Raw genomic sequence first — 22,294 nt, 5'->3', positions numbered from 1 at the left:
TGGACCATAAAGTGGTTCCCTCTAAGGATACAAAGCATTGTGAGCAATATTTGTTGATGAAAATGACATACTGCTCCTTTAAGTGTAATATCTGTTGATGGTAAATATGTTTTGACAGTGGGTAAGAGCCCCCTAGAGGCAAAGGGGAGATACAGGTGATTGCAGACCCCTCTTGTTGTACAGCTAGTCAAAATGTAAGACTATATTCACTATAGTAGCCTCTCCCAATTCAGTGTTGGGTCACTGAGCCCCTCACACACACAGTCTCAGTATGACCCAGCGTGTGGGTGTTTTCTGTCAGAGTTAAAAGCCCCGGAGAGTCCTTGCTGGGGGCCTGCACCGCTCTGCAGTGTGTGTAAAGGCTGGTGTGCTGCTGGTGTGTGTTTTATGGCCAGTGTCACCAGCTCCCTCTCGTTTCCTCCTCTACTCCATTGGGCTGGGTTCGCTCTGGGCGCCATCTTCAGAAAAAAAAACAAACAACACATGCAGTTCATTCTCATTCACGTTTTCCTGGCTCGTCTGAATGGTGTGTGTGTGTGTTGTGGTTTTAAATGGCGTTTTCCTCACTGCTCCGTGTTCAGCACCACGCTGCTGTCTAAGCCTCATACTCCAACCCTCCGTTCCACCTTAACTGCTGCAGCATTACCACTCAGACGCCAGTAACAGCCCAAACTTGCGAATTTGACCGTTCCACCCTAAATAACACTGCAGTGCATCCATAGGAAGGGTACTAGCCGAAAGCGGACGAATCTGCCCGTTCCACCTTAATGCTAACGCTGTTAGATTGTCTTTTAGGAAGTTAAATAGACGAAAGCTGGCATATCTCCCCGTTCCACCTTAAATGGTGCAGCAGTAATAGGAATTTCGATAGCTGAAAGCTGGCGAAGCTCTCCGCTCCACCTTAACTAGTGTAGCGGTGACATTTTTATACAGGAGGCGTAAGCTGGGGAATCTCTCAGTTCCACCTTAAATGGTGCAGCAGTAATAGGAATTTCGATAGCTGAAAGCTGGCGAAGCTCTCCGCTCCACCTTAACTAGTGTAGCGGTGACATTTTTATACAGGAGGCGTAAGCTGGGGAATCTCTCAGTTCCACCTTAAATGTTGCTGCAGTTACATATATATGAACTTTAACAGATGACAGTTGGCGAATCCTTATGTTCCCCCTCGAATAAGAGCAGTTATTCTGACGCCGGTTTGCTGAAAGCTTGCGAATAACTCCGTTCCACCTTAAATGGTACAGCAGTCGCATATTAGAGCCTATTGGCAATCCCTCTTTTCCACATTACTGTGCAGTAGATTACAACCACACCGGTATAACAGAAGAACACTCTTTAAGGTGGAACGGAGAGATTCATTTAATTACGAAGCTGGTTGTTTTCGCAGCTCCACCTTTAACCATATATATATATATATATATATACATCCTCACTGTTTGTGAGGAGTGTGGTGTGTTCTCCCTGTGTCTGCGTGGGTTTCCTTCGGGTGACTGTCTGTGAGGAGTGTGGTGTGTTCTCCCTGTGTCTGCGTGGGTTTCCTCCGGGTGTCTGTCTGTGAGGAGTGTGGTGTGTGTTCTCCCTGTGTCTGCGTGGGTTTCCTTCGGGTGACTGTCTGTGAGGAGTGTGGTGTGTTCTCCCTGTGTCTGCGTGGGTTTCCTCCGGGTGTCTGTCTGTGAGGAGTTTGGTGTATTCTCTCTGTGTCTGCGTGGGTTTCCTCCGGGTGAATGTCTGTGAGGAGTTTGGTGTGTTCTCCCAGTGTCTGCGTGGGTTTCCTCCGGGTGACTGTCTGTGAGGAGTGTAGTGTGTTCTCTCTGTGTCTGTGTGGGTTTCCTCCGGGTGTCTGTCTGTGAGGAGTTTGGTGTATTCTCTCTGTGTCTGCGTGGGTTTCCTCCGGGTGACTGTCTGTGAGGAGTTTGGTGTGTTCTCCCTGTGTCTGCGTGGGTTTCCTCCGGGTGACTGTCTGTGAGGAGTGTAGTGTGTTCTCTCTGTGTCTGTGTGGGTTTCCTCCGGGTGACTGTCTGTGAGGAGTGTGGTGTGTTCTCCCTGTGTCTGCGTGGGTTTCCTCCGGGTGACTGTCTGTGAGGAGTGTAGTGTGTTCTCTCTGTGTCTGTGTGGGTTTCCTCCGGGTGACTGTCTGTGAGGAGTGTGGTGTGTTCTCCCTGTGTCTGCGTGGGTTTCCTCCTGGTGACTGTCTGTGAGGAGTGTAGTGTGTTCTCTCTGTGTCTGCGTGGGTTTCCTCCGGGTGTCTGTCTGTGAGGAGTTTGGTGTATTCTCTCTGTGTCTGCGTGGGTTTCCTCCGGGTGTCTGTCTGTGAGGAGTTTGGTGTGTTCTCCCTGTGTCTGCGTGGGTTTCCTCCGGGTGACTGTCTGTGAGGAGTGTAGTGTGTTCTCTCTGTGTCTGTGTGGGTTTCCTCCGGGTGACTGTCTGTGAGGAGTGTGGTGTGTTCTCCCTGTGTCTGTGTGGGTTTCCTCCTGGTGACTGTCTGTGAGGAGTGTGGTGTGTTCTCTCTGTGTCTGTGTGGGTTTCCTCCGGGTGACTGTCTGTGAGGAGTTTGGTGTGTTCTCCCTGTGTCTGTGTGGGTTTAAAAAATAATAATAATACATTTAAAGCTTTGACATGATGAACACATTGTACGATTATTGCAGTTTACAGAAGGTCAGACTTCTGTTTCAGAGAGTTTGAATTTGCTAAAATAGGAAGCAATGAGGAAAGGAACAAGAAGGAAGCTCAAAAGCCAGAATGAAACACCTGGATCTTTTAAGGTGGAATGGAAAATATATATTTAAAAACTGCCCAATCATTCATAATGTGGCTTTTTTTTTTAACGTTTCACTGTGGCACAGTGCAGTACGTTTCCCCACTACTCACCAAGGCTTTGTTTATACCACCATTTGTGGGAGACCCCTCTCAGCTCGAGGTGTGTTTGACTCATCCCGGGCTCGTGTTGTCACACACTGCTGGAGTTTCTCAGGCCCTTTATAATAATCCCTGATTCAGAGGAGGGCACCTTTAACTTATTCAGATAGTAAGTGATGTTTCACTTTATCAGACACCCCTCTGACTGATCTTGCTGGGGTACAGTTAGAGTCTGCAGCTCATCTGTTGTCAGGATAGTGTTTGAATACTGTAGATCTGAGGGAGGGAAAGGGAAATATTTTTACCCGTGTTCTCAGTTGTCTGAGACCTGACCCAGAGCAGAGCTGTGGTGATGTGGTCAGATCAGGGTGAGTCACTGTGCCTCTGCAGGATCTGGACGTGTTTGAGGTCAATCAGATTAAAGCCGGTAGTAAACACTCGATATCAGCACCTCACTCTCACACTTCAAGACTCCAGTCCAGTGAAGGTCCTCTAGTCCTTCATCAGTGACACAGGACGCTGTCGGCTGGATGTTTTTGGTCGGTGGACTGTTCTCAGTCCAGACACTGAGGGGTTTAAAAACTCCAGCAGCACTGCTGTGTCTGATCCACTCTACACCAGCACAACACACACTAACACACCACCACCACGTCAGTGTCACTGCAGCGCTGAGAATAATCCACCACCACACCACACCTGCTCTGTGGGGGTCCTGAGCCCTGAAGAGCGTATAAAGTATGCAGAGCAACAGATGGATGGTGCTTGTTTGGGATCCCAACGATTAATCACCGTCTCAGATCCTATTAGTCCGAGGGCTGGTCTGGAGTTAGCCGAGCTCTAAGCTGCAGCGAGGGATCAGAAGGTCTGAGAGCACTGTCAGGTGAGCTACTGGTCCAGGACCCTTCATCTGTCCCGTGTCTCAGGTGGACAATATTAGATTTAGCCTCCGTCCAGACGTTAGTAGCCAATCTAAGCTACACCCATTCCGTGTATGACACTGTGCCCTACTCACTACATAGTGCACTGTTTTGGGGTTCCACCATTTTGTAGCAATGTTTGAAATCATATTGTAAAACATAACTGATATACTCTAGTGGATATCGCACATCGCGGCACGGTGGTGCAGCAGGTAGTGTCGCAGTCACACAGCTCCAGGGGCCTGGAGGTTGTGGGTTCATTTCCCGCTCCGGGTGACTGTCTGTGAGGAGTTGGTGTGTTCTCCCCGTGTCCGTGTGGGTTTCCTCCGGGTGCTCCGGTTTCCTCCCACAGTCCAAAAACACACGTTGCAGGTGGATTGGCGACTCGAAAGTGTCCGTAGGTGTGAGTGTGTGAGTGAATGTGTGTGTGTTGCCCTGTGAAAGACTGGCGTCCCCTCCAGGGTGTATTCCCGCCTTGCGCCCGATGATTCCAGGTAGGCTCTGGACACCCCGCGACCCTAAATTGGATAAGCGGTTACAGATAATGGATGGATGGATGGATATCGCACATACCCATAATGCACAGCGTTGTTTGGTGAAAGCAACTGTGCACACAATACTATTCTTAACTAGTATTGTGAAGTATAGTTACAAGTGCCAAAGTTGAATGCACTTAAAAATCCCCAGTGCGCACTCGGAACCAGTCGATGTTTGAGGACGGTAAACGATGGACACTATTGTCCCACACAACGGGAATCGGAAAGGAAGGAAAAGTCTGGAAATGTTTGGCTCTGTCCCAAATATTTCCCTACTCTCTACATAGTGAGCTTCACAGATTATAAACTAATAGCACTGCCCTCAGAGATGGGACTGTGAACCTTGTATCAGGTAGAAATGGGTTTATTGTTTGACATAAATACACTTATTTTAGTGCAGAAGCTGTTATTTATGACCCACACTGTGCTCTACACAGTGCAGAGGGAGATGTTTGAGTTGGCCTTTTAATAAAAACGCCGTTGCCGCTGCAGCTTGGTATGACGTGTGTTGTCGTAGCAACAGTCCATCACGTCCTGTTAGTAAGAAACAGTGTAGCACGTTAATACTTTATGTAAGCTCAAAATATTAAGGTTAATAATCAGCCATCACGTTAGGACCACCGCCTTGTTTCTCCACTCACTGTTCTTTCTCTCAGCTCCACTGATCACACAGCAGCACTTTGTAGTTCTGCACTTACAGACTGTAGTCCATCTGTTGCTCTGCATACTTTGTTTGCCCCCTTTCCTCCTGTTCTTCATTGTTCAGAACCCCCACAGGATTAGATTGGGGTGATGGTTCAATCTCAGTGCTGATCACACTATGACACAGTCATAGTGTCTGAAACCTGTGTCTGAATACCATTTAATACGTTTGGATTGAGTTGGATGCCGTAGCTTTGTGTTGTCACAGTATGCAAATTATTCAATCAGTGTCCCCGCCCATGGTGTGCCGCTCTCTTATTGGCGGATAGTGTCTGTTAGCACTTGTTGATCCCATGCATTGAAAACATAACTGTAACAGAGCCCGCCCTCATCTACAGTACCCTTGCAATGGCCACTCCCACTTCCAAGATTTTCTTAAAACTAGATGAACCTAGGGTGTACTTTCCCTTTAAATATATCTCAGACTCTCTGTACACGCTCCACACTGCAGACCCTCAGCCACACTGGTCTTTAGGGGTGTTTTAAGGACACCACGCTGGGTGGGCTGTACTTGGCTGATTGCCTCCTCACCTCTTAAACCACTTAGAGAGGGTTTATCTCAGCGATACTTTACACCACTGTGCTGCTAACTGTGAGCTTGTTGGTGTCGGTGGTCACTTGATAAAATGGCCCAGTGTAAGGTGAAAACATGAATAATGAGTGGACACAGAAAACAGTGGGGAATTTTTTAAGGTGTGTGTTGCTGAAGCAGGGGCTGGAGTGTGGCAGTAGAAATATAGGGTTTCTAATAAAGTGGCCAGGGTGTGGCAGTAGATACATGGGGTTTCTAAAAAAGTGGCCAGTGTGTGGCAATAGAAATATGGGGTTTCTAATGAAGTGGCCAGTGATTGGCTGTAAAAACATGGGGTTTCTAATAAAATGGCCAGTGTGTGGCAGTAGAAATATGGGGTTTCTAATAAAGTGGCCAGTGTGTGGCTGTAAAAACATGGGGTTTCTAATAAAGTGGCCAGGGTGTGGCAGTAGATACATGGGGTTTCTAAAAAAGTGGCCAGTGTGTGGCAATAGAAATATGGGGTTTCTAATAAAGTGGCCAGTGTGTGGCAGTAGAAACATGGGTTTTCTAATATAATGGCCAGTGTGTAGCAGTAGAAATATGGGGTTTCTAATAAAGTGGCCAGGGTGTGGCAGTAGAAACATGGGGTTTCTTATAAAGTGGCCAGTGTGTGGCTGTAGAAACATGGTGTTTCTAATAAAATGGCCAGTGTGTGGCAGTAGAAATATGGGGTTTCTAATAAAGTGGCCAGTGTGTGGCTGTAAAAACATGGGATTTCTAGTAAAGTGGCCAGGGTGTGGCAGTAGAAATATGGGGTTTCTAATAAAATGGCCAGTATGTGGCTGTAAAAACATGGGGTTTCTAATAAAGTGGCCAGGGTGTGGCAGTAGAAACAGGGGTTTTCTAATATAATGGCCAGTGTGTAGCAGTACAAACATGGGGTTTCTAATAAAATGGCCAGTGTGTGGCAGTAGAAATATGGGGTTTCTAATAAAGTGGCCAGGGTGTGGCAGTAGAAACATGGGGTTTCTAATACAGTGGCCAGTGTGTGGCTGTAGAAACATGGTGTTTCTAATAAAATGGCCAGTGTGTGGCAGTAGAAATATGGGGTTTCTAATAAAATGGCCAGTGATTGGCTGTAAAAACATGAGGTTTCTAATAAAATGGCCAGTGTGTGGCAGTAGAAATATGGGGTTTCTAATAAAGTGGCCAGTGTGTGGCAGTAGAAATATGGGGTTTCTAATAAAATGGCCAGTGATTGGCTGTAAAAACATGGTGTTTCTAATAAAATGGCCAGTGTGTGGCAGTAGAAATATGGGGTTTCTAATAAAGTGGCCAGTGTGTGGCTGTAAAAACATGGGGTTTCTAATAAATTGGCCAGGGTGTGGCAGTAGATATATGGGGTTTCTAATAAAGTGGCCAGGTGGTATGTATAGCCAGACACTCCCAGAATAGCCGCGGTTGGCTGCTTTTTGGTCTCGGCTGTATTTACAGTGTTATTTAAGGTGGACTGTGCTAATTGGCTGGTGACAGAATTTAATCTTGTTACCGACAGGCAGCACTGGTGTTTTCTCCACACACATCAGCACAGAGCGTCCAGTTTAAAGGGTTAATACTCCATAATTAGGGCTGTTAGTTCATCTGTACTGCTTAAATGAAACAATCTGGAACCGCCTTAAGTTCTTCACTCGAAGAAGTGACTCCAAGCAGAAAATCCTGGCACTGAAGAAAACAAAGTATTGGATTTACATACAATAACATTTAAACATTTAACGTACACCACAAGTCAATAGGTTTGTACAGACCACATAGAAAAGGAGAATAAAGCCCCCAGCACTGTGCTGTGGAGCAGTGGAACCGTGTTCTGAACTTCGATGACGTTCCATTCCATTCCTTTGAGCGCAGAACATCAGCATCTGAGTTTACTAAAGTCTCTCATGGCCGAGTGCCATCAAATTCACACAGCAATGTTCCTACCTAATGTTAAAATAGAAGCAGTTGGTGCAGCGCCGTGTAGAGGCACAGACCTGGACCTAAAGGGGGCGCTGAAGAGATGGTACTAACCCCAAAATCCTTTTGTTGACAGCGTGGAAATTTATTTCTAAACTTTCAAGAAACTCTGTTTTATTTTTACCTCAAAGTTACAGCTTCAAAATCATTGCTCCACTGAGCTGTAACAGGGAGAACACCTCGGAGGGTGTGGTTTCCTACCCTCTTCCTAAAGTTACATAGTGCAGTTTCTGCAGTGCTGAGCCCAGAGTAGCAGCAATAGAAGCTCTGTTCTCCCTGTTACAGCTCAGTGGGGCATCACAATGAGAGTGAATGGCAGAGTGGGGGGATCCCAGGGTCCCCATCAGGTCTGACCTAGTTTTAATTTAAGTGAGATTTATTTAAAGGCAATGTTCGTAATTTTAATAAAAAAACACGTGCTGCTCTGCAGTGGGTTAGAGCTGGGTTTACGACGCTCCAGACCAGTGTCCTGCAGTGTTAAAGTGCCCTGAGTAAGTTGTGTAACAGGATTAAGACCTGCTCTAACTTCTGCCTCAGTGTGTTAGGTACACACACACACACACACACCATATGCTCCATACACTTTATACACTAGATCAGCCTATAAACAACAGTGTGCTCAGGTGAAGTTGGATGGTTAGCATTCCATCTCGTCTCAAATGGAGCTCCATCCTCCAGAGAACACCGTTCCACCGCTCCACCGCCCAGTGCTGGGGGTATTACACGTCTCTGGCCCACGCTTGCAATTGAGCACTCACCTTAGGCTCATGTGCAGCTGCTTCCAGAGTGTGCCCAGAACAATAACCCTTTTTATTTGCTTTGATTATTATTTCTGTTTGTTTTATCAAATCTTATTGTGTAATTGTTGGTTTGTGTTTTTAAATTCTTATTTCATTTTAATGCGTTATTATTTATATGTAATGTTGTTTAATTTTATTTACTGTGTATTTTGCATGCTTCTTTACCCACTGTTCTGTTCTCCACACACACACACACACACACACACACACACACACACACACACACACACACTGAGCTCTGTATAAATATCTTTCTAGGAACGCTCCGACTGAAGAGCCAAAGCCCCCATCCCCTCAGTAAGTACAGAAAACTCCATCTCCCAGAATTCCTAGGGCCTGGTCACTTCTTTATTTCTCCGCCCTGTGACACCCCTCTCTCAGTCCAGCGTTCAGTCCGTGTTCCTGTAGTTTCCTCCGCTTTCCACTGCTCCTCCATACGGTTGGATGTGAACGTTTGAGCCCCCCTGGGATGGTCAGTAGAATGGTCATAATGTTTTGGTCATTTGTGTCCATTTGGGTCGGTGCTGACCACTGCACACCGTCAACAGGCCTTAGTTCTGGAGACTCTCCGACCAAAACATTATAACCATCACAGTGTGCCCCTCAGATCCTTACGCTGACTGTTTCTCCTGCTTCATCTGACTGTAACACCCCTCCTCCTCAACAGGGGGCGCTGCAAACAACCCTCTGTGTTACTCACGTCACCTTTCAGTGGTTTTAATCTTGTGGCTGATTGACATATATTAATTAAATTGGGGAACAATGGTCTAATTATGATTTAGTTTTGTCTTGTGCTTACAGCAGAGAGCAAAAATGGAGATACAAGGTTTTGTTCCATGTGCTCCAGTGTGGAATTCTGCATAAACAGTGTGTATTAATGTGTGAAAGTGTGTTCTCTGAGGACGATGTGTCAGCCTTTAGAAGTTGGGCGAACAATGGAGAAAAAAGAGCTGATAAAAATTCCACATATTGTTACTTTAATGTGACTCAGATCTGATTGTTTTCAGCTCTGCGTGGTCAAGACAAATCCCATCTATTTAAATCAGGTTCAAGTCACTTTCATATGAGCTCCTAGATCGGATACGCACAATCAGATCGGACTTCCAGCACCAACAGCGACTCCAGGCTGCGTCTCAAATGGCTCCGTGCACACTACATAGTGCACTGTGGGAGTGATCTATGGCTACAGCTTCGGCACCAAAATACCACACTGAATGTTAGAAAAGGAGCAGTGCAGGTTAGAGCTGGATATAAACAGATGTGTGGTAGTCGGATGGTGCAGTGGGTGAAGAAGCTGTTATTTTAAGGACCTACACTGTGCACTACACAGGGCTTTGGGCCGCTTTTGGGACGGAGCCGCACAAACCTTCATTCACATTACAGAGACATACAGGTCACTTACATTTATTCGCCAAATCCCACCTCAGCAAAAACTCTGAACTGAATAATGAGGCTGTCAATGTTTATTTAAAATGTATGTAATGTGTCATAGCCTCAGGGACCTCAGATGCCTTTAGCAACGTTAGAAAAAATACCCTTAACCATGTGGAGGCCTTCGTTTTCCCATATATTCCCTCATTAGCGCCTGCTGCTGTCCTGAACCCAGTGCGACATGTTAGGGTACTCTCCCTTGACCAGGGGTAAAGACGTTTCTGACTTTGCTGTGCTTATCTGAACAGGTGGAGACCTCTAAGTGGCCTCAGTGAGCTGGTTAATAATGTCCTACAGGCAAAGTCGCCCACTGGAGAGGACCCTAAGTCGTAAGTACAGAGGAAAAGAGACCTGCCCCAAACCTGCTGTAGACGCCTAGCGTCCCCGGAAGTAGCAGTGAGTGGTGTTCAGCCCTGTAGTGTGAACCCCTGTGGGAGTGGCTTCAGTCCCCACCTCGGGTCTCCACAGTATGTGTGTGAAGTGTGGTGTGTTCCAGACCCAGGATGAAGTGGTTATTGAAAATGGATGAATGAATGAAACCCCTGGGATGATTGTGATGGGAAGCTGAAGTTTACTGAAGTTTGAGGAGCTCACGGTGATGATTTGTGCTGTGTTCTTAAACAGGCCTCTGTTAAAAACCACATCCTAAAAACAAATGACTCATAAACTTTCTTTAACAGGAAATGAGACACATCTTTACATCAGAACCACTTTGTTTTACTGAGTGTGTTACATGTATAAAAGAGACATCTCAGTGAACAAGACAAGCTCACAGACTATTTACAGTGCTCAGGAAACTGGGATGTTTAGGTAGAATTAAAGCAGAATGAGTATGATTAAAAATGGATAGAATAAGAGAGGAGAGGAGGTATATGACATCCTTGGAGAAAAGAGAATCAAAAAAGTGAATGAATGTGTGACTCATGAGCAGAGTGTGCACTGTCGTTTACGGTAAAATTGAAAAAGCTACGTTAAGGAACAAATTGTGCTTTTCCACTGCATTATGTTTTTTAGTGGCTGTTCTCTCGTGGTTCAGAGCGAGTCGAGTAGGGACTAAACCATGGCGTGTAAACCTTGCAGAGCGCTGATTGTCCAGAGAAAGTCTTCACTCTACGCCACGCAACGCAGACGACCAGCACCAACTCTACTGCTTTTTCTGTGTTAGTTAAATCAGGTCTTGTTTCTGGAAGCAGGTTCTTGTTTAGTGGCTGTTCTCTCGTGGTTCAGAGCGAGTCGAGTAGGGACTAAACCGTGGTGTGTAAACCTTGCAGAGCGCTGATTGTCCAGAGAGAGTCATCACTCTACGCCACGCAATGCAGATGACCAGCACTAACTCTACTGCTTTTTCTGTATCAGTTAATTCAGGTCCTGGTTCTGGAATTGGGTTCTTGTTTAGTGGCTGTTCTCTCGTGGTTCAGAGCGAGTCGAGTAGGGACTAAACCGTGGTGTGTAAACCTTGCAGAGTGCTGATTGTCCAGAGAGAGTCGTCACTCTACGCCACGCAACACAGACGACCAGCACTAACTCTACTGCTTTTTCTGTGTTAGTTAAATCAGGTCTTGTTTCTGGAAGCAGGTTCTTGTTTAGTGGCTGTTCTCTCGTGGTTCAGAGCGAGTCGAGTAGGGACTAAACCGTGGTGTGTAAACCTTGCAGAGTGCTGATTGTCCAGAGAGAGTCGTCACTCTACGCCACGCAACACAGACGACCAGCACTAACTCTACTGCTTTTTCTGTGTTAGTTAAATCAGGTCTTGTTTCTGGAAGCAGGTTCTTGTTTAGTGGCTGTTCTCTCGTGGTTCAGAGCGAGTCGAGTAGGGACTAAACCGTGGTGTGTAAACCTTGCAGAGTGCTGATTGTCCAGAGAGAGTCGTCACTCTACGCCACGCAACACAGACGACCAGCACTAACTCTACTGCTTTTTCTGTGTTAGTTAAATCAGGTCTTGTTTCTGGAAGCAGGTTCTTGTTTAGTGGCTGTTCTCTCGTGGTTCAGAGCGAGTCGAGTAGGGACTAAACCGTGGTGTGTAAACCTTGCAGAGCGCTGATTGTCCAGAGAGAGTCATCACTCTACGCCACGCAATGCAGACGACCAGCACTAACTCTACTGCTTTTTCTGTATCAGTTAAATCAGGTCCTGGTTCTGGAAGCGGATTCTTGTTTAGTGCCTGTTCTCTTGTGGCTCAGAGCGAGTCAAGTAGGGACTAAACCATGGCGTGTAAACCTTGCAGAGCGCTGATTGTCCAGAGAGAGTCGCCACTCTACGCCACGCAACGCAGACGACCAGCACCAACTCTCCATCTGTAAAATCTCCAGCTGCAGCAGAGATCACGTTTGGTTTTTTCCTACTCACGACGGCAGCTCGTAAAATTACGCCGTGGTCTTTTGAAGAGGTTCAAACGCTCCTTGGATCAGTGGCCGACAAAAGAATCCAGCGAGAGCTGGACGCTGCAACAAGGAAGGAACAAACTCTACTGATCTGTCTGAACTGATGACGGAGCTGTGTTCAGTCCCAAACAACAACAACACGCCAATACACCATGAGTAAACACCGCTTGACGTTACCGCCGCCGTTGCTGTGGTTTCCAAAGCCTGCAAAAGGAACAAGGGACAGAGGATTTTCAAAACGGGCTACAACAAAAACACACCCACAGGAAACAAAGACACATCAGATCACCTCTTTGTGACCTGCTTCAAAGATATCAAAGGAATGCTTTTAAAAAAAAAACGTATAAATGTGTGATTATGAAGTGAACATTTATTCATCTTTGGCTTGCTGTGAGTCACTGGACGCAAGGCAGAAACACACCCAGGAGAGAGCACCAGCCCCTCCCTTCTAGTATCACATAACTGAGATATGCTTGCAAGCTTTCTGTATACTAGTTTGTTTCCTTTGGTCATGTCCTACCCACCTCAAAATGTTACATAGTGCAGGTTCTGCAGTGCTGAACACATTGAGTCACAAATACAAAGGCACTATGCTCCCTTACAGAGGTCAATGTAGCATCACAATAATTTTGAATCTGTAATGTTAAGGTAAAATTACTACCTACTGTTCCTTTAAAGAAGGTTGTGAATTTCACAGCTCCACATCTTTAAAGCAGCAAAATTCAACCGTTTCCATCGAAGCAGTTAGCAGCTGGTAAATGAGACTACCACACTCCTGACACTGCACTCCCCCTCCGTTCTCCATCAATACGTCCCCCAGTCCCTCACCCGCTGAACTGAGCGTGAACGATGACCCTCGGATCTCGCCGTAATGTCCTGGACAGCTCCGGTGTGGACGCTTTCGATTTCTGCCGCTCCGAGCCGAGCATAACGATCCCCAGCATATGTAGCGTCTTGTGAAGTCACATATTTCACTCCGTGGGCCTTAAAAACAGCAAATGCCCAGCGGATCGATGGGAAAGTGATGAGTGCGCACTCCTGAGAGATGGAAATTGATTCAGAGTCTCAGGCTCAAGGCCAAGTTCAGTGAAGGCTAATGTTAGCTGCGGATTGGGTGACCGGGAGAGGTCTGGTCTATTATGAGCTTAATTAGTGAAGTTAGTCCCAGGTGTAAGAGGTGGTTGAAGCAATAGTTTGGATCAAAAATGTGATTTATTTTATGAAAATTTCATTGAGTGTATCTTTTAGCTCTGGAACTATGAGGTAGAGATACAGATAATTGATCACCTCATAATAAAACGGGACATAATATGAAGAAATTCCTTGTTCGGTGCATGTTCACATTATTGTGTGGATCTGGAGTCCACCAACACACACACTGTGAAACAAGACCCACCCAGTCAGTTTTCTCTGTGCTGCCTAAATCTGAAAACACAGCATAAAACGAGTCGTTCTGATTCTGCTCCGCTTCTGACGTCAAGTGCAGAGACTTTAGAATGGCCCCGCCCCCTCGCCTGAATCTGTCCAATCACAGCGCTGGACCCGTGTTTATGTGAGGGCACATAAACGAGGGTAAACTCAGCAAAACAGACACAACGAGCGCGGAGAAATAAGAGAACTGAGATAAAACGGCTAAAAACCAGAGCTTCTGCTCCTCGCTCCTCACTGCTGTGCGCTCGGGGTCGGGGTGAACAGAGAGCGGCTCATTATCATTTAAAGGAACAGGTGCTGAACGTCCAGTTCTTCCGGGACGACACACACTTACACATTCACTCACACACTCGCATCTATGGACACTTTTGAGTCACCAATCCACCTACCAACATGTGTTTTTTGGGCCATGGGGGGAAACCCATGCAGATACAGGGAGAACACAACAAACTCCTCACATGTTCTCTCCGTGTCCACGTGGGTTTCCTCCGGCTGCTCCGGTTTCCTCCCACAGTCCAAAAACACATGTTGGTAGGTGGATTGGCAACAGTCTCTCGGAGTGGGACTCGAACCCCCAACCCCAGATCTCTGGAGCTGTGTGACTGCAACACTACCTGCCGCCCCAAAGAACAACATGTATCTCTAAAATAGTAACTTTACAGGAGAAGGGAAAAAATATGTTCTTAATTTTCAGTGGAATTCAATGTACAAAGATTTTATTCCAAGTAATTTTGGAGCATTTCTATTTTCAGTATTTTAGCATATTGTCAGCTCTCTGTCAGACAGCCTACGTGTCGGGAGTGTGCCTACTCTGATGTAAAATGCTCTCTATGTAGACAGCACATTAGGGTGTGGGACAGACCCTAAATGTCACCCTTTTAAATTACAGAACCAGGTATTTTAAGTTTCAGCAACTGCTCCACCTCGATCTTATCATTGGCTCACTAAGAAATCTGCATTACTGAGAATGTGATACCTGTAAATGAGGCCCTGGTGGGCGGAGCTTGATTTCACTTACTGAAGCTGATTCATCAACTGCGCTCAGATATCCACTTGTTTCCACGTCATATGAAAGTGTCCTGAATCAGACAATGATGAGATCATACGCTGTGTCGTTGAGGCACCGTTTTATAAAGCACCAGGTCATGTGTGCAGTAAAAAGGCTTACTCTAGCTGTAAGTGAATGTGTTCACTCTAATGAAGTGGGATTAAATGAGCTGGGTTTAATTAATCTGAGTTCATTTTGCTGATGTTGGTGCTCGTATTCGGCTCATATTCCTGTAAAAGTTATAGAATAATCATCTCAGTGGATATTGATCAGTGCCCTTTTGCACCAGCTTTCACTACTTTCCAATGCGGCCTCATGACGCCACATACGCTTCATGGCCAAAAGTTTGAGGACGCATGCTCATCTAGTTTAAGGGCATTGATTAGGATTGTGTTCCCCTTTTGCTGCTTCTACTCCCCTGGGAAAGCTTTACACCAGATGTGGAGGAACATTGCTGTGAGGATTTGATACCATTCAGCCATTAAAGCCTCATGGAGGCCAGGTTCTGATTTTTGGATGGTTTTGTTCCCAAAAGCGATGGTACACTAATGATCACTGGCATCAGAACATCTAATTTCACAGTGATTATACACACTGTGTGTGCACAGTTCAACGTCTGAGTCCACAGTGGGAACGCCTTAAAGCAGCTGAGGTCATGCATTAAAAAGGGGTGTGAATAATCTGTTGGAGATATAGTACACACACTGTTCTTTATCCATTGAGCTGGTGTACTGAGCCGTATACAGTAATCTGGTAGTGTTTACTGTCTATAAACAACATTTCATTGTTGATATTCTGTCACCTGAGCTCTAAAGTACAGAGAGCACTGTAGACATACTTCAGAGCTGTGATTTCTGTACCTGTTTCCTCCTGTGTTCAGGAAGCTGCACCAGCAGTTTGAGATGTACAAAGACCAGGTGAAGAAGATTGGGGAAGAAGCTCAGAAGCCTCAGGAGCAGAAGAGCGACTCTCCCACCTGCGGAATCTGCCACAAAACCAAGTTCGCAGACGGCTGCGGTCACGTGTGTTCATATTGCCAAACCAAGTTCTGCGCTCGCTGTGGGGGACGCGTCTCTCTGAGATCCAACAAGGTAGACACACTCTCACTTGAAGAACACACTCTATGAAATGGTACACATGCTCATATATAGTACACACACACACACACACACATACATTCACAAGATAGATTACATTTATAATACACACTCATATGTAGTACTCACACATATAGTACATACAATCATATATAGTACACACTCACATGCATATTACACTCTCACATACATAGTACACACTCACATACATATTACACTCTCACATACATATTACACTCTCACATATATAGTACACACGCACACATATAGTACACACTCACATGTATATTACACTCTCACATACATAGTACACACTCACATGCATATTACACTCTCACATATATAGTACACACTCACATACATATTACACTCTCACAGATATAGTACACACATACATATTACACTCTCACAGATATAGTACACACTCGCACATATAGTACATACAATCACATATAGTACACACTCACATGCATAGTACACACTCACATACATATTACACTCTCACATACATAGTACACACTCACATACATATTACACTCTCACATATATAGTACACACGCACACATATAGTACACAATCACATGCATATTACACTCACATACATAGTACACACTCACATACATATTACACTCTCACATACATAGTACACACTCACATGCATATTACACTCTCACAGATATAGTACACACTCGCACATATAGTACATACAATCACATATAGTACACACTCACATGCATATTACACTCTCACATATATAGTACACACTACATACATATTACACTCTCACAGATATAGTACACACTCACATGCATATAACACTCTCACATATATAGTACACACTCACATGCATATTACACTCTCACATATATAGTACACACTACATGCATATTACACTCTCACAGATATAGTACACACTCACATGCATATTACACTCTTACATATATAGTACACACTCACATACATATTACACTCTCACATATATAGTGCACACTCGCACATATAGTACATACAATCACATATAGTACACACTCACATGCATATTACACTCTCACATATAAAGTACACACTACATACATATTACACTCTCACAGATATAGTACACACTCACATGCATATTACACTCTCACATATATAGTACACACTCACATGCATATTACACTCTCACATATATAGTACACACTACATGCATATTACACTCTCACAGATATAGTACACACTCACATGCATATTACACTCTCACATATATAGTACACACTCACATGCATAGTACACACTCACATACATATTACACTCTCACATATATAGTACACACGCACACATATAGTACACACTCACATGCATATTACACTCTCACATACATAGTACACACTCACATGCATATTACACTCTCACAGATATAGTACACACTCGCACATATAGTACATACAATCACATATAGTACACACTCACATGCATATTACACTCTCACATATATAGTACACACTACATACATATTACACTCTCACATATATAGTACACACTACATGCATATTACACTCTAACAGATATAGTACACACTCACATGCATATTACACTCTCACATATATAGTACACACTCACATGCATATTACACTCTTACATATATAGTACACACTCACATGCATATTACACTCTCACATATATAGTACACACTCACGTTACACCCTCACATATATAGTACACAATCACATACATATTACACACTCACATACATATTACACTCTCTCATATATGGTACACACTCACATACATATTACACTCTCACAGATATAGTACACACTCACATACATATTACACTCTCACATATATAGTACACACTACATGCATATTACACTCTAACAGATATAGTACACACTCACATGCATATTACACTCTCACATATATAGTACACACTCACATGCATATTACACTCTTACATATATAGTACACACTCACATGCATATTACACTCTCACATATATAGTACACACTCACGTTACACCCTCACATATATAGTACACAATCACATACATATTACACACTCACATACATATTACACTCTCTCATATATGGTACACACTCACATACATATTACACTCTCACAGATATAGTACACACTCACATACATATTACACTCTCACATATATAGTACACACTCACATACATATTACACTCTCACAGATATAGTACACACTCACATACATATTACACTCTCACATATATAGTACACACTCACATACATATTACACTAACATATATAGTACACACTCACATGCATATTACACTCTTACATATATAGTACACACTCACATGCATATTACACTCTCACATATATAGTACACACTCACATACATTACACTCTCACATATATAGTACACAATCACATACATATTACACACTCACATACATTTTACACTCTCTCATATATAGTACACACTCACATACATATTACACTCTCACAGATATAGTACACACTCACATACATATTACACTCTCACATATATAGTACACACTCACATACATATTACACTAACATATATAGTACACACTCACATACATATTACACTCACATATATATAGTACACACTCACACGCACATTACACTCTCACATATAGTACATGCACATATAGTACACACTATGTTATATAGTACACACCCACTCACATATTACACCCTCACATATATAGTACACACTCCTATATAATACATACAATCACATATAGTACACACAGTATTATATAGTACACACTCACATATACACACACACACACACTCATATCAGACAAACACATCCATTTGATATTGCAGTTGAATATTTGTGTATGAAGTAGTTATAGCCCCTCCCTGTTCACTCAACTTTACCTGTGCACAGTTAGAGACTGTAATCCCTCAGTGTCCTGTGCTGCGAAACTGTGTGTGTTTATAAACTGTGCTGACGGGCCCTGGGAAGTGACCAGTGGAAACCCAGGGTTTTCATCTCCATTGAAGTGGCCAGTGTAGAATATGACAATCGTAGTTAAGTGTTTAGTGGAATTAAGACAATACCAAAAGGGTAAATAAATACAGCGACTTGATCTGAAGTCAGAGGAACTGCAAGTTATTTAGGAGTGTTTCCACTAGAGGGCAGCACATGTCTCCTTCAAATCCTTTTCAGTGTCCTCTTCTAGACGATGTGGAGAATAGTTTTACTGGTCAGTTGTTAATCAGTGACTAATCCTCTACCCACAGCTCCTGAATATTGCAGTGTGTGCATAATGCATGGTGTTTAGCAGGGGTTCAGGAGAGGATGAGCTCAGCACTGACCACACGACACAGCGCAGTGCTCGTCATGTTCTGTCTGGCTCGGTAACACCTCTGGAAATGAACCAGAGTCCAGAGCCACAGCATTAAACTTCACCCTGTGTTCATTGGTTCCCTCCTACTTTGGATAAATTTAAAATTCGCTCAATTTTGTTGTGTTGCCAACAAACTGTACCAGGGACCAACCCCCAGACTGTACTAAGAACCACCCAATGGCCATACTAGGGACTATCCACAGACCATACCAGGGGCCACAAACAGACTGTATCACGGACCACGCACAGACTGTTTCAGAGACCAACCACAGACCATATAAGGGACCACCCATAGACTGTACCAGGGTAGTACAGAGTGTAACAGGGACCACCTAAAGACTGTACCAGTTACCACACACAAACCATAAAAGGGGCCACAAACAGACTGAATCACAGACCACCCACAGACTGTATCAGGGACAAACCACAGACCATACCAGGGACCACCCACAGACTCTACCAGGGACCACCTACAGACCGTACCAGGTACCATCCACAGACCATACCAGGGGCCACAAACAGACCATATCACGGACCACCCACAGACTGTATCAGGGACAAACCACAGATCACCCACAGACTTTACCAGGGACCACCTTCAGACCATACCAGGTACCACCCAAAGACCATATCAGGGGCCACAAACAGACTGTATCACGGACCACCCACAGACTGTATCAGGGCCCAATCACAGACCATACAAGGGGCCAGCCATAGACTGTATCAGGGACAAACCACAGACCATACCAGGGACCACCCAAAGACTCTACCAGGGACCACCTACAGACCGTACCAGGTACCATCCACAGACCATACCAGGGGCCACAAACAGCCCATATCACGGACCACCCACAGACTGTATCAGGGACAAACCACAGACCACCCACAGACTTTACCAGGGACCACCTTCAGACCATACCAGGTACCACCCAAAGACCATATCAGGGGCCACAAACAGACTGTATCACGGACCACCCACAGACTGTATCAGGGCCCAATCACAGACCATACAAGGGGCCAGCCATAGACTGTAGCAGGGAGCACCCATAGATCATGAAACGGTTAATAGATTGTACCAGGGATGACACACAGACTGTACCAGGGACCACCCACAGACCATACCTTGGACCACCCTCTGACTGTACCAGGCACCACCCACAGACTGTACCAGGCACCACCCACAGATTGTACTAGGGACCACACACTCACACTCACACACATCTGTTTCAAGAAAGTGAGTCAGTCAGTCAGTCAGTCAGGTAATAAAGGTCTTCTAATCCCACCTGGTGCGAGACCTCCAGCCAACAATATGCACCTCAAAGTAAAAAATAATGCTTTCCCACTCACACCTTTCACTGCATGAGTTTTAGCAGGTCTAAAATCTGTACTCTCTCTCTCTCTCTCTCTCTCTCTGTGTGTGTGTGTGTGTGTGTGTGTGTGTGTGTGTGTGTGAGAGAGAGAGTGTCAGTGACATGGCGTGGTGTGTTTAGTGTCGTGTGGATGACTCTGAGGGTCAGATCGAGTTGCCCCCGCAGTGCAGTGTGACCAGATTCTCTTACAGTGCAGCCTCAATGACGTCATGGAGCTCACACACACACACACACAGGTGAATATTTTAGCTGGCTGTGTAAGAGACAGCAGGTGACAATTTTAAAAGTAGTGCTAAAAGGGTGCGTGTGTGAAACTGTCCACAGGTGTGAGAGTGTGAGCAACTGGGTGAGTGTGTGAGTGACTGGGTGAGAGTGTGAGTGACTGGGTGAGTGTGTAAAACTGTCCACAGGTGTGAGTGTGTGAGTGACTGGGTGAGTGTGTGAGTGACTGGGTGAGTGTGTAAAACTGTCCACAGGTGTGAGTGTGTGAGTGACTGGGTGAGTGTGTGAGTGACTGGGTGAGTGTGTGAGTGACTGGGTGAGTGTGTAAAACTGTCCACAGGTGTGAGTGTGTGAGTGACTGGGTGAGTGTGTGAGTGACTGGGTGAGTGTGTGAAACTGTCCACAGCTGTGAGTGTGTGAGTGACTGGGTGAGTGTGGGAGTGACTGGGTGAGAGTGTGAGTGACTGGGTGATTGTGTAAAACTGTCAACAGGTGTGAGTGTGTGAGTGACTGGGTGAGTGTGTGAGTGACAGGGTGAGTGTGTGAAACTGTGCACAGGTGTGAGTGTGTGAGTGAATGGGTGAGTGTGTGACACAGTCCACAGGTGTGAGTGTGTGAGTGACTGGGTGAGTGTGTGAATGACAGGGTGAGTGTGTGAAACTGTGCACAGGTGTGAGTGTGTGAGTGAATGGGTGAGTGTGTGACACAGTCCACAGGTGTGAGTGTGTGAGAGACTCGGTGAGTGTGTGAAACTGTCGACTGGTGTGAGTGACTGGGTGAGTGTGTGAAACTGTCCACAGTTGTGAGTGTGTGACTGTGTGAGTGACTGGGTGAGTGTGTGACACAGTCCACAGGTGTGAGTGTGTGAGTGACTGGGTGAGTGTGTGAAACTGTCGACTGGTGTGAGTGTGTGAGTGACTGGGTGAGTGTGTGAAACTGTCCACAGTTGTGACTGTGTGACTGTGTGAGTGACTGTGTGAGTGACTGGGTGAGTGTGTGAAACTGTCCACAGGTGTGACTGTGTGAGTGACTGTGTAAGTGACTGGGTGAGTGTGTGAAACTGTCCACAGGTGTGAGTGTGTGAGTGACTGGGTGAGTGTGTGAGTGACTGGGTGAGTGTGTGAGTGACTGTGTGAGTGTGTTAAACTGTCCACAGGTGTGAGTGACTGGGTGAGTGTGTGAGTGACTGGGTGAGTGTGTGAAACTGTCCACAGGTGTGAGTGTGTGAGTGACTGGGTGAGTGTCTGAAACTGTCCACAGGTGTGAGTGTGTGAGTGACTGGGTGAGTATGTGAAACTGTCCACAGGTGTGAGTGTGTGAGTGACTGGGTGAGTGTGTGAAACTGTTCACAGGTGTGAGTGTGTGAGTGACTGGGTGAGTGTCTGAAACTGTCCACAGGTGTGAGTGTGTGAGTGACTGGGTGAGTGTCTGAAACTGTCCACAGGTGTGAGTGTGTGAGTGACTGGGTGAGTGTCTGAAACTGTCCACAGGTGTGAGTGTGTGAGTGATAGGGTGAATGTGTGAGTGACTGGTGCTTTGTTCAGGTTGTGTTATGACCCCTGCCTTTTATGATCAAAGATGTTTCTTAGAAGAAACACAGAAATAAACCCTAGTGAGCAATTCTTCACACACACTAGGGACGGTGAAC

The 22,294-nt window shown here is 45.2% G+C and overlaps 1 protein-coding gene across 3 annotated transcripts in view; it reads left to right on the top strand.

Moving 5' to 3' along the window:
- The window catches only part of rims2b (regulating synaptic membrane exocytosis 2b), a 172,654-nt gene that overhangs the window by 3,539 nt on the left and 146,821 nt on the right, over positions 1–22,294 (top strand). For all 3 annotated transcript variants that reach the window (XM_066674038.1, XM_066674037.1, XM_066674040.1), the window contains exon 3: positions 15,506–15,716. In XM_066674038.1, coding sequence (XP_066530135.1) covers positions 15,506–15,716 — 211 coding nt within the window. The remainder of the gene's footprint in view (positions 1–15,505; positions 15,717–22,294) is intronic.

The sequence above is a fragment of the Hoplias malabaricus genome, chromosome 6 (genome assembly GCF_029633855.1).
Source record: "Hoplias malabaricus isolate fHopMal1 chromosome 6, fHopMal1.hap1, whole genome shotgun sequence".
NCBI classification, from domain to species: Eukaryota; Metazoa; Chordata; class Actinopteri; order Characiformes; family Erythrinidae; genus Hoplias; species Hoplias malabaricus.
This window is presented reverse-complemented; position numbering and strand designations above follow the sequence as displayed.